This window comes from Silurus meridionalis, chromosome 10 (assembly GCF_014805685.1).
Source record: "Silurus meridionalis isolate SWU-2019-XX chromosome 10, ASM1480568v1, whole genome shotgun sequence".
In the NCBI taxonomy this organism is placed as follows: Eukaryota; Metazoa; Chordata; class Actinopteri; order Siluriformes; family Siluridae; genus Silurus; species Silurus meridionalis.
The window spans coordinates 15,749,625-15,763,744 of NC_060893.1; the positions used below are offsets into that span (position 1 = coordinate 15,749,625).

Here is a 14,120-nt window from a genome sequence, read left to right on the forward strand (position 1 = left end):
GTAATCTATTGGCAAAATTTTGAAAGCAGACAATTGTATAGAATGTATTTGTGTGCTGTAGCTTTAGGGTTTCCCTTTGCTAAAATGAAGAGACACAAATCCTGTATGACCAGGTATTGAAGAACCAAAACCCCTGATGTCTACCACACTGAACACCTTTGGGATCAACAGCATTATTGACTGCACCCCAAGCCTTCTCACCCAAATCACTACCCGATGATGTTATGTAATGCATTTTAGCAGATTTATGAATAATATTCTAACTGAAGACTTACCAATATTCCATATTCAACTTACCTATCTATCTATCTATCTATCTATCTATCTATCTATCTATCTATCTATCTATCTATCTATCTATCTATCTCTGATGTTAATTTAAATTCAAATAAAGATCTTCTGCTACATTTAAACAGGGTTGTGTGTTCACCGTGTTTATAAACAGATTGCTTTTAAATATTCCACTCTTCTGCTATTCACTATTTACGAAGATGAAACTCTCTGTTAGAGCCAAGTAAACAAGTTGGAGTTCCACATGTGGCAAATGTTTAGTGCAACTACAGAGAAGGTAAGTCATGTGGAGTCTTTCTAAATAATACGCCAACACAACAGAGAGAAATATTAATATTGCCCCAGGTTGTTTTTTGCCTACTGTGTTAGTCTGTATAAAAGACTTATGAGTTTGCTCAATGCTAGCTATTAGTTAGCTCATGTGCAGTGAGAATATTTCCCAGTTGCCAAGCAAAGTAACCCTACGGACCAAATGAGTGTTACATATGAACAACGAACACAGTAGTGGCCTCTGAATATTCAGTTTAAGAAACACGTTATACAAGCTTACACACATTTCATGTCTTTAGTGAGAAATGAAGACACCATGATGCACCAACACACCATGAAGAATCAATAAAGCTGAACTGAAATTTGGTTCTTTTAAGGCATTTATTCATGAAATACACACTTTTAAATTTTTCAACAAAAGCGTCCATAAAATTGTAAGAAACTCCAGCCTAGTTTTAAACTCAGACTCCTTTAAGTGTAGCCATGGAAACCATCCTTATTACATGTGCAATAAATAATCATAATACAGTTAATGAACACACACACACACACACGAAAAAAAACAAAAACATGGCACCACATTAAGTGCCAAAGTTTAACCCCCAAAAGAACAAGCAATGTCGATGAGAATGAAACATTAGTGTGATCTAAGCCTCACAGGCACCCGTAGAATGTGTGAGATGAGGACTGAAAGGAATCGTTTAGTGACCTGAGCACCTGACAGAAACCAAAGAAATGAAGAAAATGGAGTTTCTAGAGCTGAAACCAGGAAACCATCTGAGAGATGTATATTGCACATTTTTCCTCCTCATAAACACAACGCATCCGAGCAGAAGATGAGACACTCTCGCTGTCGAACCTGATCAGATTACAACAGGAGTGTTGTAGACAAAGAGCAATAACACACACACACACATCATTTCAATGGAATTATAGGCGTAAGACTACATGCAGAAAGACTGAAAGGACAGTTTTTATATGATGTTCAGTTTTTAAGCCCTGTATGTGTTTAAAAAAAAAAAAAAAAAAGCACAAACAAAAACTCAAATAATAAAATGCACAAAAGGACACCAGATGTATCAAAAAGCAGGTTACTGCAGAGAGTCCATTTTTTTACAGTATAAATAAATATGATTTAAACAAACAAAAAAAAGTTTGGACAGCATTTATGGCTCATAGGAAGGTGCCACTGTCAAGTTTGGTCCTGAAAATTATTCGTCATTAATGCAATTAAACAGAAGAGAACACTTTTTTTGTAAAGAGTGCCAGGTTTAGTAGGTTTGGTGCCTAGTTAAGACTGATGGGGGTAGCCAAGCATGCAAACAAAACACCTGGCAACCGGTGATCTCTGACCAATCGTTAGCACCTTTCAATTGGAGTAACCATGGCAATATGTTCAGGATGCAGTCCTGGTAAGAGGCTTGCTGGTGAAGAACTTTACAATGCCTCTATGTGCAGAATTATCCATCCCGCCCTTATCGTGTTAAATTGTTGTAAAATGCATACATGGGTCGAAGGATTCATGATCAGTAAAGGGGGGACATTCACGGGTATGTGAACAAAAACCAAATATAAACAGCTGAGTTTTTCTTAAAAAAAAAAAGAAAAGAACAGTACATATATCTGACTAAAACGTGACCAAAACAGATCCAGTAGGATCCCCAATGTGTCTAAACAAAAGACCACACACTACAGCACAGAGAGATAAAGAGGCATCTTGGCACTGCCCAGGTCTCTAAACAGAGCCTTCAGAGTGCCGGGCATTCGAGGAGCACTCACATAATCTTCTTAAAGCCTGTCTGTCAAGTGTAGCACTGATGTCTCTATGCAGGCCTGAATAGCAACCCTTTCTGCAGGTGTGAGATTTTCACTTTCAGATAAAATTAAGGTGGAAAAAAACAAAAGCCATCTTGTCTCTGTCTTAACAGGTACATGTTTCTGCACTTCGGCCCAACAGAGTCTAAAAGAAGCAGGTGGAGCTGCATTTAGGAAAAGCTTAGAAGTAATGAAGCTTTACCAGAGACAGTTTTTCTTAGGAGCATGGAAGGGGATGGTGCAGTCATGATTTTTCTGCTTTTACTAACAAAATAAATGTTTTTTTGTCCCCCCCACACACACAGCCTGAAGAAATGAGCTTGTACAAAATTCAGGAGCACCAGACACAAAAAAAACGAGACTGACTCCCCCATCCACCCATCCAAATGTATGCTCATCCACACCAAAGCGAGCATACATTTTTTTTAACAAAGTGTATAAAAACATTAGCACCATTTATCAGCTCAAAAGAAAAGACAGCACCACCAGCGTTCAGCACAAAGAAACTGAGACGTAAAAGGAAACACACCTAGACCACTAGCCCATTAATCCTGAAGAGTACTCGAACAGAAAATGAGTACATGAAATTAAAAACACATGTGCTTGTTCCATTTTGGACTGTTCACGGTGAAATCCTGGCCTGTATCATTATTTTATCCTGTAATTAATACAATTCATTAGAAAAAAAAAAAGAAAAAGAAAGGAGACAGCTGTAATAAGAAGTGGACTGCTCGTGGGGCAATCAACAGAATTAATACCTAAAATATATATATTATTAAAAAAACAAACAAACAAACAAAAACCAATAAGGATGAGATACAAATAAGCAGAATCCTGTGCTTTTGAAAGTGTAAAGCATAACATTTCTTCATTACATATAAAGACATGAATAAAAGTAAGCACATCCAGAGTGAAAGGAAAAACATTACAGGCAGGAGATTTGATGTGAGACTGTAGTCTATTAACACAAAAACAGGATGTGTAGTAAATTTGAGAAGCAAATAAATGAGATTTTGGTCAAGCTGGTTTTGGCATTTTACCCGTGTGAAAGTAGACACACAGAATGAGCAGCTAGAAGACGTCATTTTTACCACCTCATTCCCTGTCTACCTAATTTTTTTTTATTATTATTAATATTATTATTATTATTCCAAAAAGGAGATTTTTTTTTTAAATAAAAATGAGATATCAAATCTCGATATCAAAACTTGATTGTTATTATTTCTTCACTGAGTAAGCTGAAAGAGAGGAAATGGTACTGATAGTACTGATAAAGCCCTTTAGACCTCGCTTATAACAACTTCTATAGCAAAGTCTGAAACATTATGAATCAATGCATCGTAAAAGAGGGCTCCGGATTGTAAAAATAAAAAGATTTGTTAATTTGAGAAGAAAAATAAATGGGTGACGAACAACAATTTTTCTGATTATTAAATATACTTTTTTTTTCACATTTTTTCCATGATCTCTCTGTTTTGCCTTCCACACAGCTTGCCATAAACATGAAGCCTGAACGGTGTTTTTGAGCCTTTGGCACTAAAAGTGGCAGAACACAAGAGGTGAACTCTACAGATGGATACTCATATGGATTACATTCTTTCTGTAGAAGAGTGGGCTACTAAAGCTTCTGTGGAAACCTAAATGCTTATCGCTTCTGCTAAACATATAATAAAGCCTATGTATTGCATATATGGTTCTAAAACTGGGTGTGGTATGAGGCAAGGGGTTGGGGGGGCTGGGTAGTTGGGTTACCTCAGGGACAGATGCTAAGAGGCTACATCATGTCCATGTCCAGACACAAACCCTTAACGAAATGTATCGCATAGTGTATTGAACACACTTAAAACAGTACCTGCTTGTTTCCATATACAAGCCACTGTTTCTATTGTTTTGAATGCAGGCAGTTTGTTCATTTGAAGTGTGTGTGTGCACATGTGTGTGTGATATTTTGCATGACTAATATGCCTTAAGTTAACGATCCATCATTAGACGACATTAATAACTCTGCGATGGCTAATGAATAACTTGGGAGAATGGTTTAAAAGCACTTTGTCATTTCGAAACCGCTTTCCAATTTATATCACTGCCATTATCACGCATAGACACTAAACACCCCCTTAATTTCGCAAGGGGGAAAACAAGTTTGCGTGTTCAGCGAGATACGGTGACGTCCTTCTGATAAAGGACACATTCTGATAAGGAATCTCACTATGCAAATATTCTTTTAATGTCCCTCTATATTCACACATCTGACCATTATTTTTTTAAAAGAATGTTTGAGGGGGAAGAAAAACTATTACACCAATTTTCCACCTCAAATATAATCATAAAAACTAGGATGTTTGGCATCATAGCAAAATATCTCAACATGCATTGCCTTGCATAAGGATTTACCTCTCTCTTGACCATTTCCACATTTCGCGGCATTACAACCTGGAACTTGAATGGGATTAAACGTCATGAATTTATACAAAACAAACCATAATATTAACCTTAAAGGAAAAATTGATAGAGTTTGCACACATACATACAAAATACAATGCATTTTTTTCATAACCAAACCCTGATTGCTACACTTCTACTGTTTTGATATCTCATTGATGATGCAGAGTGTTTAGGTTTGTTCAAGATTTTTTTGGGGACTTCCAGAAACTGGTGTATTCGTATTCATGTAAATTTTTCTCCCACTTCAGTCTTATGAGTTATCTTGTGCAGGTTACAGACACACAACTCTAATGATCTCCAGATCGTTAAAATGAAATAAAATGAGGAAATGTATTCAGGTGGAGGTGAACACTTACACAAAGCACTGCATCTCATCTGTGTTTAGGTGGAAAACTGGTGTAAATTTGGTTTCCTCTAATCATTCCTTTAAAAGCAACGTTTCAGAACAGTCTATCAGTCAATCTCTGTCTCGCACTCATACACACACTCATTCTTACATTTCATCTATCAGCTTTTTATCTCTCTTGCATTGTAACAATTTCTATGTACAATACTTGTAAATTGAACATAAATAACTACACAAAATTTTGTCTATTCACAATTCCACGTTCGGTGACGCAATAAAGAAAAAGAAAAGAAAAAAAAACAAAATGCTCTGAGACGATTCACAACTCAAAGGTATTAGGAACAATGTCTTTTCGTCGTATATTTGTATTTTCTGTGCTCCTGACACTGATGAGACCTGAACAAGTGAGTGGGCAGTGAAGACGTTTCTCCGCAGTGAGCAGTGTGAGATGAGACCCCCACTCAGGAGTGCACCCACACTGCGCAGTGGCTCTTTACCCGGTCTGAGGTGTGAGCCGTGGTCGCGATATAAAAACTTCACCCCATTTGTTTTTTGTTGGTGTGTAAACAGAGCACCGGTAGCGTCTTGGGTCCGTGTCTCTCTTCTGTACAAAAGTATAAATATATGCTTTCTCTTGTTTTGCTTTTTTTCTCCTTTTTTTTTTTTCACATATCGAGGACATAGCGGATGATGTGTAGATGGAACGCCTGCAGCTGTTTGGCTTGGCTGAATCACCAGAGTAGCATTAAGTGAGTTGGTATTGGTTGTTTGCTGGCTCGTGTCGGGACTGACGTGTTTTGTGTGTGTGGTGTTTGGTGTTTATGTGGCGTTGATAGTCTCTGCATAAATAGTGCGCTGCTCAGTCCTGGGCCAAAACAACCGTCCTGCCCAACTACAGCAAATCCATCTTGGGTCTGTAATGCAGGAGGAGGGGTGATTTCTAGGGGGAACAAAACACACACACACACACAGGAGTATGATTGAAGTGAGTGGAAGGTCAACAGGGGCAGCGTGTGGCATTCTTCAGCTTCTTTTCTGACACTGCTCTTTAAAGGTTATACCTCTAATTACAGCTACAGTGTATGAAAGGGCACATGGGAAAGAGGGACATTTGCGGGTTTACAGTGTGTTTAGTGCTTATGGCAGTGGATTGCAGGATGAATGTATACGTTATACTGAATAAGAAGATTGTTCATGATATGAAACGTCATCTTAACGACAACTATACAGCTGACTGAATAAACCCAAAAGCTCATCCCATAGAAACATCATATGTCCTATCATAGAAAAACAAACAAAACTGCACTGTTTCCCAGAATCAATGCAGCCTATAGTTAAGTGCATCTTATACCACAGTAATCTTTGCCACTGCTGACAAACAGCTTATTTTTATACATTTTTTTTTATGTTTTATGCCTTTTCCTGCTATGAATATATGAAGTATATGTAACAAAGTATAAATATAACAATCCATCCTAAAAAAAAACATAGTAAGAAATAGTAAAAGTTTTTTAATATGTAAATATTTGCAGTAGAAAAAAAATCCAATCCTATTTTAAACTACTTGATACAGGATTTAATACAATATTTTTCTCTCATATCCAGTCCCCAATGCTTTGCTGGTGTGGGATTGATACTGGTCCTGATCAGATCTCTAGTAGTTAAATTTTGTGTTGTGGAACATCCAAGTAACCATTTTGTTCCTTTTATCACTTGCATTGTAGGTGCTATAAAAAAAAAAGCATTCCCTCATGGGGCACACTTTCTCTTTCTTGAAGTTATTATTAAAAAAAATCAGCGTTTTACTGAGAAACCTGAAAGTGCAAAGTCATCTGCCCTAAAGACCCTCCCATGGTGAAAAACCTACCTCACATTTATTCCTTATAATAAATGTGTAATAAATTTAACAATAAATGGAATGAGTCACTATATTCATTGATATTACATTAGTCTTTCTACAGTACACCACATCTTTTCAATTGTTTATTATTGGGTGGGGGTTTAGATCATTTATAGTGCCAAACTGTTATAATTATCTGTTACTATAGAAACAACAAGATATTAGAATAAGAGCATTAAACCTGTGAGATAAATTACAGCCAGCATTACTTTTAGAGATGCTGTTATAAGAATGTATCATTCAATCTTTCTGACCGAACGTAGTGGAGAATTTAATAAGTAAAAAAGTGCAAATGATGATAACCCACTAACGATCCTACACATAATGAATGATTACATGCGCTCACTTCGACCTTTCAATGGATTGAAAATATTTACCTTGAATCTCCATCTTGTCACCACCACAAATTTGAGCGTATGGTCCTTGCCTAGGATTTCTTCATTGCATAAAATGTCCAGCTGCAAAACACACACGAAAGCTGCCCAGTAAGCAAAGCACAGCCTGACAAGAGCTCTGAATGCAGCCGACTACAAACGAGCCTCATGTCGGATCAGATTATCCAAGCTACAAATATAACCTGAAAAGCAAGCCACTCTGAAAAATGTCTGTATTACTGCTGCAATAATGCTGGATATCAAAAGAAGGATAAGCAAGTTTCAGAATGAAAAAAGGAAAATCACAGGCTCATCATCATCTGCTGTCAGCACACGAGCAAAAACAACAAAAAATAAATGTGGGACCACATGTGTGTAATCAGAAATACACAAGTATTGTAAAAGGATTTGAGGAAACAGATTGAGTGAAAAAGCCTGTTCTGTAGGGAATCCCCTCTGTAGTACCGGAGTCTGGTGTGAAAACAAAAACTTGCACATGGTGTATTAATGCGACATCATGGGAATACAGTGGAAATAAAACGCATCAATTTTTATTCCAGTGTAACCACAGAACAACCATGGCCATCCAGTGAGAGAGAGAGAGAGAGAGAGAGAGAGAGAGAGAGAGAGAGAGAGCGCATTAAAAAGGTATGAAAGTGTATGACCCAGGCCAGGAAAACATCAAGGTGCAATATAACCACAGCTCCCCCTGCTGGTGGAATCAGTCACCAGAACAATGCCCTGTTTTTCACCATTATCGGGGTAGACATAACTATCAAGCTATCGTTTCACTCAGCTGAAAATATCAAACATCCCAGCCATCCTAAAAAGGATGGAAAGCTCAGCAGACTTTATTCACTATTGTTTCATTAACTTTCTTTGGTCCTTTGTGTGACTGGAAAAATTGTAGCACCAGCTTGTACTATTTTTGGCGTTCATTATGATTGCCAGCACCAGTGACTACATGCTCAGTAGAGAATAAAAGACGTCTGACAGCTATATTGTGGCATGCGAGGCACAGACGAAGCCGTGTGGCAGAAGCCCACCCACAGACCTATTTTTTTTTCTCAGTGATGGAAAAACGGGTGAAGAGAGATAATGATTAGCCGTGTTCCAAAGCTGGCCGCTAAAATCATACTGCAAAGCTCATGACAGGCGGCGCAATGCTTGATGGAAAGCAAACGATATTACAAGAACTGCTGTGGCGCTGAAAATACAGAGGGAGAAGCTTGAAGAGGAAGCGTGGCAGTGTGAGTCTGCACCCTGACTCAATAAGAGGGAGTGACACAGAGAGGAGACAAATCCCACGAGATGCAACATTCACTGGTACTGTGGCAGTGAAACTAACCTGCACAATTCTCTAGCACCTTAAAGAAACCAAGTTGAATAAAATTCTTCTGCAAAGCAGGTTGTTGCTAATTCAGGAAGAAAAACTTTTGCTGCAGTACATTCGAAACTGAATCATCACTGGGACACCCCCCTTTCACAGATTCCTGTAGGACCTTAGAGGTCTGTTGAATATAAACAAAATATTTCCTCACACCAGTTAAGAACATAGCAATTCAAGGAAGGCAGCTGATCACTGCATTACAAAGATAAAGAGAAAACTGACCTCATTGAAAGATGTCAAGTTGAGCTTTTTGGCGATGAATTTTTTGAGATGAAGAACGGTAGCCTGAGCCGAGCAGCGAATCCACTTCCGCTTGAGTCCACGGAGTTTACTGCTGTTACACTCCAGACAGATGCTCACCTGAGAGAGACAAAACAAGAGAGAGAGGCGGCTTATTACAAGAGAACAATGCAGACTATTAGTCATTCATCAATTTATCCAGTTCGAGGTTTCAGTGGATATGGAGCCTATCCTGGGAACCCTAACAGTGAGTGAGGCAGGAATAAACCCAGAAAAAGAAGTGTGCGCGCGCGCACACACACACACACACACACACACACACACACACACACACAAGCTCAACTAGAGGAAATATGGGGTGCCAATGCACAAGCACCATTAACTCGAGTTTTTAAAAGATGGGCGGCAGACAGATACCCGGGTAAAAAGGTCATGTAATATTCCTAGTAGCCAGTGTGTTCCTACAACAAATGAGATTTCAGATCATGCAAATAAGCACAGAAACATTTCTTTACCATTTGAACAACTTCTTAAACAAAACTACAGAAAGGACTGGATGTCTTGGTAGCTCATACATTATTCTGAATCAAGCAGCAGATTCTGTGTGTGTGTGTGTGTGTGTGTGTGTGTGTGCGTGGGGTGGGGGGTGGAAGAGAGAGAGAGAGAGAGAGAGAGAGAGAGAGAGAGAGAGAGAGATGGCCCAGCACAATTTGAGCTCTGTTTTTCCAACAAGCAATGCTAATGAAGAAGAATGGAGCTCCTGTATCTAAGAAGCCCCATGGACACAAACACACACACAGTCCTGACTGTGTTTATGGATGTTAAACACATCTCCATCTGAAGGGCAAACAGTGTGAGAGTGGTGCTGTAATCCCTGGTGAATCCCTGCATGGACGAATGCAACAGCCAGCCAAAAAAAAAAAAAGAAAGAAAGTGAAAGTGCTAAAACCAACAGGCCCGAGTCAAGCAGCAGGGACCGGAGCCATTAGTGTGACACAAACTGAAATATGACTCTGTGTATATGAGCGCATGTGTGTATCATTACTGGGTCATTACCACATAGGCGGGCCAGTTATAATCGACCCAAATAGTGACACAAATGACTAATGTAGTGCGAGCTCAAGCCAATTACACCTCCACATGATAGCAAGCGAGACGAGATGCACACGTCTAACTGCAGTTAGAAAGAAAGAAAAAAAAAAAGCTTCAGTGGTGCCTTAGGTTTTCTAATCATCATAGCCCAAAGTATCAACTTGTGCATCCAACTTGTGCACTGTTGTTTACAGAGAAATACACAGTTTAAAGACGAGCTTTAGCGTTCGGGTTCCAGAAGCCGTTCCTTTAACAGGCATTTATTAACTGCATAGTGATAGAACACGATTCGACTGCTACCTCTCTGTTGTCTCAGCGCTTACAGGAAAATAAAGGAAATTGCTAATTACAGGAGAAATACATTTGGAAAGTGTCGATTTGTCATTCGGAATATTAGCATTATTCATTACACTATTATTGTTATAAAGATATAAGAAAAACAAAAATCGCTGTAGTATGTTCTCAAGAGTATCAATTCTTTCATCTTCAGGAATTGCTTTATTCTGGTCTGAGTGATTCAGGGCCTGTACGGTTAAAACTGGGTTTTAGGAGAAATATACATTGAATGGGCTGCTAATCCATTCACCCACATTCACAAAGGGAATTTTAGCCTTTTTTTTACCTACATGTGTGGATTTTGGGAACTATGAGGAAACCAGAGAACCAGGAGGAAAACCATGCAGACATGGGGCCATTACATTGTTCCATAACACTTCGTTTTACAACACCTGGAATAAATAGTAACCTCTAACCAAACAAAATTATATTATCCAAACAAACATTTTTGGGAAACTGTTTTAGATAAATACAATTAATTCACTGTTTGCTAGCTAATGTTAGCCATATTGAATCAATGAGTAACACCAGATTGTAGCTGGCTAATATGTATTCATATGAGTAAACAACATAAAATAAATATAGCCAATACGTAGCTGCAAATGCACATGTTCCACAGTACATTCCTACATCCTTTCAAATTACTAAAAGCTTCAGTAGTATTTGAGGCAAGAAAACATACTTGTATGAAACAGAACATTTGCCGCTATACTGCTCTCTAGTTAGTTTGTGAACAAATGCAGCAGATGTATGTATATAATAAACCGTTTCTGGTCTCACTCATTGCTTGCTTGATCATTTTCAGCGAGCTAGACTCTTTGTGTGTTTATTTCAACAATGGAATTCAACCATTGACCAAAAATGCCGTTTCTATGCATGTGTTCTTAACCAGGGTTTTAGCATGATAGTATTTAATTCTGCAATTTTCTGTACTAGCATTAGAATACATATTTTTTTCATGGAGAATGTAAAGAATATATATATTTTTTTTTAATCAAAGGTTGTGAATGGAGACAACCTGCAAAAACCCATTCAAACTCAAGTCATGCCTCATTAGGTTTTTTTCTATACCATTTTCTTTGGTTGCAACACTTCCACCTGCTCGGCGACCTTGAGCTGCCAATTTGACCCAAATGTCACGCACGCACACACAAACTAATCCTCAATCCAAAAAAAAATCCTAATGTGCTTTTTCTCCTTCCCCCAAATGCTTTTGCTCTCTCGCTTTGGCCGAGTCTCACGATGCACTAGAATTGAGCAAACTCCACGCAAAAACTAAACTCAGCAACTGCGCTGTCTAAAACACACACACACACACACACACACACACACACACACACACACACACACACACACACACACACACACATATATATCCAGGTTTGAATCTATACAGTACAGAATGATCAGGTGCCTGCACTCACCTACACACCACACACACACAAGCTGCTCCTGACAACTATTTTTGTTAAAACAGCACTTTATTTTGCACTGCACTCCAGAAAAGGTTTGCAGTATCCATGGACATCCATCCAGAGAAAAAAACAGAAAGAGCTCAAGTAAGCACAAGTCCAAACAGAAATCCTGCTCTGTATTCTATACACAAGAAGTGTAAAGCCATCTTAGATGACTCCCTTGGAGGGACAATAAAGAGTCTGAAAATGAGACCTACAGTCTCAATCTCCACTTCCTGCATTATTAAGCAGTGTGAAAAGCTGAAAAGGGGATGGGGCGGAATACCAACCAGCCTCCTGATAGCATCAGTGAAGTGCACAAGCGCCACAGCACAAGTCCAGTTCGATAAAGCTGTAAAACAGTAATGGAAAGCATAGTTTCTTTTGTCTTTTATAGTGTTGCGCTATGATACAAGTGCAACAGAAGTGATGACAACAGTAATACCTCATTGACCTGCAGGGGGGGGAATGAGTTTTGGAAAGGCCTGCTGTGACATGAAATTCCCTAGGTTTGCTAGAGAATAACTCAGTCTGTCTCATAGGAATGTTTTATGAAGAGAGCCTTGTGCTATTTACTGTAAGATAAAGAGAAAAAGAAAGAAAAGCAAGAGCGAGAGAGAGTGGGGGGGGGGGAATAATACACTGGGTAAGTATAGTACCCGTGTCCACTTCCAATTATATAAAAGGTGGACTTTGTGATTGTGGTGTTACATCATATCCCATGCAATGCTAGAGCCGTGTTAACCCTGAACACCAACAAGATTTACGCCGTGCATGCATTTATGCGAAAAGACACAAAACAGCCAAGCAGGTGAGATACTCATTTGAAAATACTCAATGTCCTCAGGCACTACTGAAGGCTGCTTTACTGAATGGTCTGTTAGAAAAGGAATTCTTAGTTACAGACACTCGAAGCACTTTTCATTGCTCTAAAGCATACGTGTCAAACTCAAGGCACGACGTACAATTATATCCGGCCCACGAGATCATTCTATATAGTAGATCTATTATTATTGTTATTAATGTCCTGGTGATATGAAGCGCTGATAACACACAAACTACAGATCCCATAATGCAGCGCTTCAGCTGCCTTGTCGAACGCTAGCCTACCTGGGAACATTCCAGTGTCAATCAATTCAAGCTTCTGTTGATGTATACAACCCCATTGTACAGTTATTGTGAAGCCCCTCACAATGGCGAAGAGAAAAGTGGATTCTGAAAACAGAGCCTTTCAAAACCGATGGGATACTGAGAATATGTTTACTGACACTGCCGGTAAACCCGTGTGTCTTATTTGTGGAGTTAATGTGACTGTAATTAAGGAATTTAATCTAAAACGGCACTACGAGACAAAACATCAGGATAAGCTTTAAAAACCTGAATGCAGAACAGAAGATTCAGAAAGTAGAAGAGTTAAAGAAGAATCTGACATTTCAGCAGATGTTTTTCCACCAGAGCAAAATTAACTTTTGCTGAATTTTATAGTTTGAATATTTGTGTAATAATGACAGGAGATATTTTTATGGAGAGAAAAGTTATTTAAAGTTGAAGTTAAATGTTTTATAGAATGGCATAAGAGCAAAGAAATCTGTTTTGATTTGTTGTTATTTTAACGCTTTATTTAAAAGCACAATTTGTATTCATTTTTTTTTTTTGCAGCATGTTCATATTTCTAACTTGTATAATTTTGACAGGATGTATTTTAAGTTATTTAAAGTTTAAGTTGATTTATTCTGGAATAATATTCCTGTCTGTTTTTATTCATATTTATGTATAAAAAATTTAAATAACATTTAGTTTTAGTGTGTTCAGTACATGTTTTTCCTGTTCGGCCCGAGACCTAAAGTGTGATTTGAGTTTTGGCCCCCTGTGCAATTGAGTTTGACACCCCTGCTCTAAAGAGTATTCAATCATTCCTTTCCAGTAACCGCTTTATCCTAGTCAGGATCATGGTGAATCTGGAGCACATCCCATAATAATTAAGTCCAAGGTAGGAATACTCAATACCTTGAATAGGCACCCACTCCATCATAGGGCTCAAGTCTTGCATTTTTAAAGGAAACCAGGGGGAAAAAACTCTCGTCACTAATCTCTGTTAATAATAATTCACCATAATATTTTTAAAGTCAAATTTCATTATGTAGACAAAATGTGTATTTGATTTTTA

At 38.3% G+C, this 14,120-nt stretch overlaps 1 protein-coding gene across 1 annotated transcript in view; it reads right to left on the reverse strand.

The window, feature by feature from the left end:
• Window positions 1-923: 923 nt before the first annotated feature.
• LOC124392522 (polycomb group RING finger protein 3) overlaps window positions 924-14,120 on the reverse strand; it is a 47,136-nt gene continuing 33,939 nt past the window's right edge. The window contains exons 8-10 of the mRNA XM_046859636.1: window positions 9,054-9,191; window positions 7,445-7,525; window positions 924-6,107 (exon numbers count right to left, since the gene is read on the reverse strand). Of these exons, the coding sequence (XP_046715592.1) occupies window positions 6,060-6,107; window positions 7,445-7,525; window positions 9,054-9,191 (267 nt within the window). The 3' untranslated portion in view covers window positions 924-6,059. The remainder of the gene's footprint in view (window positions 6,108-7,444; window positions 7,526-9,053; window positions 9,192-14,120) is intronic.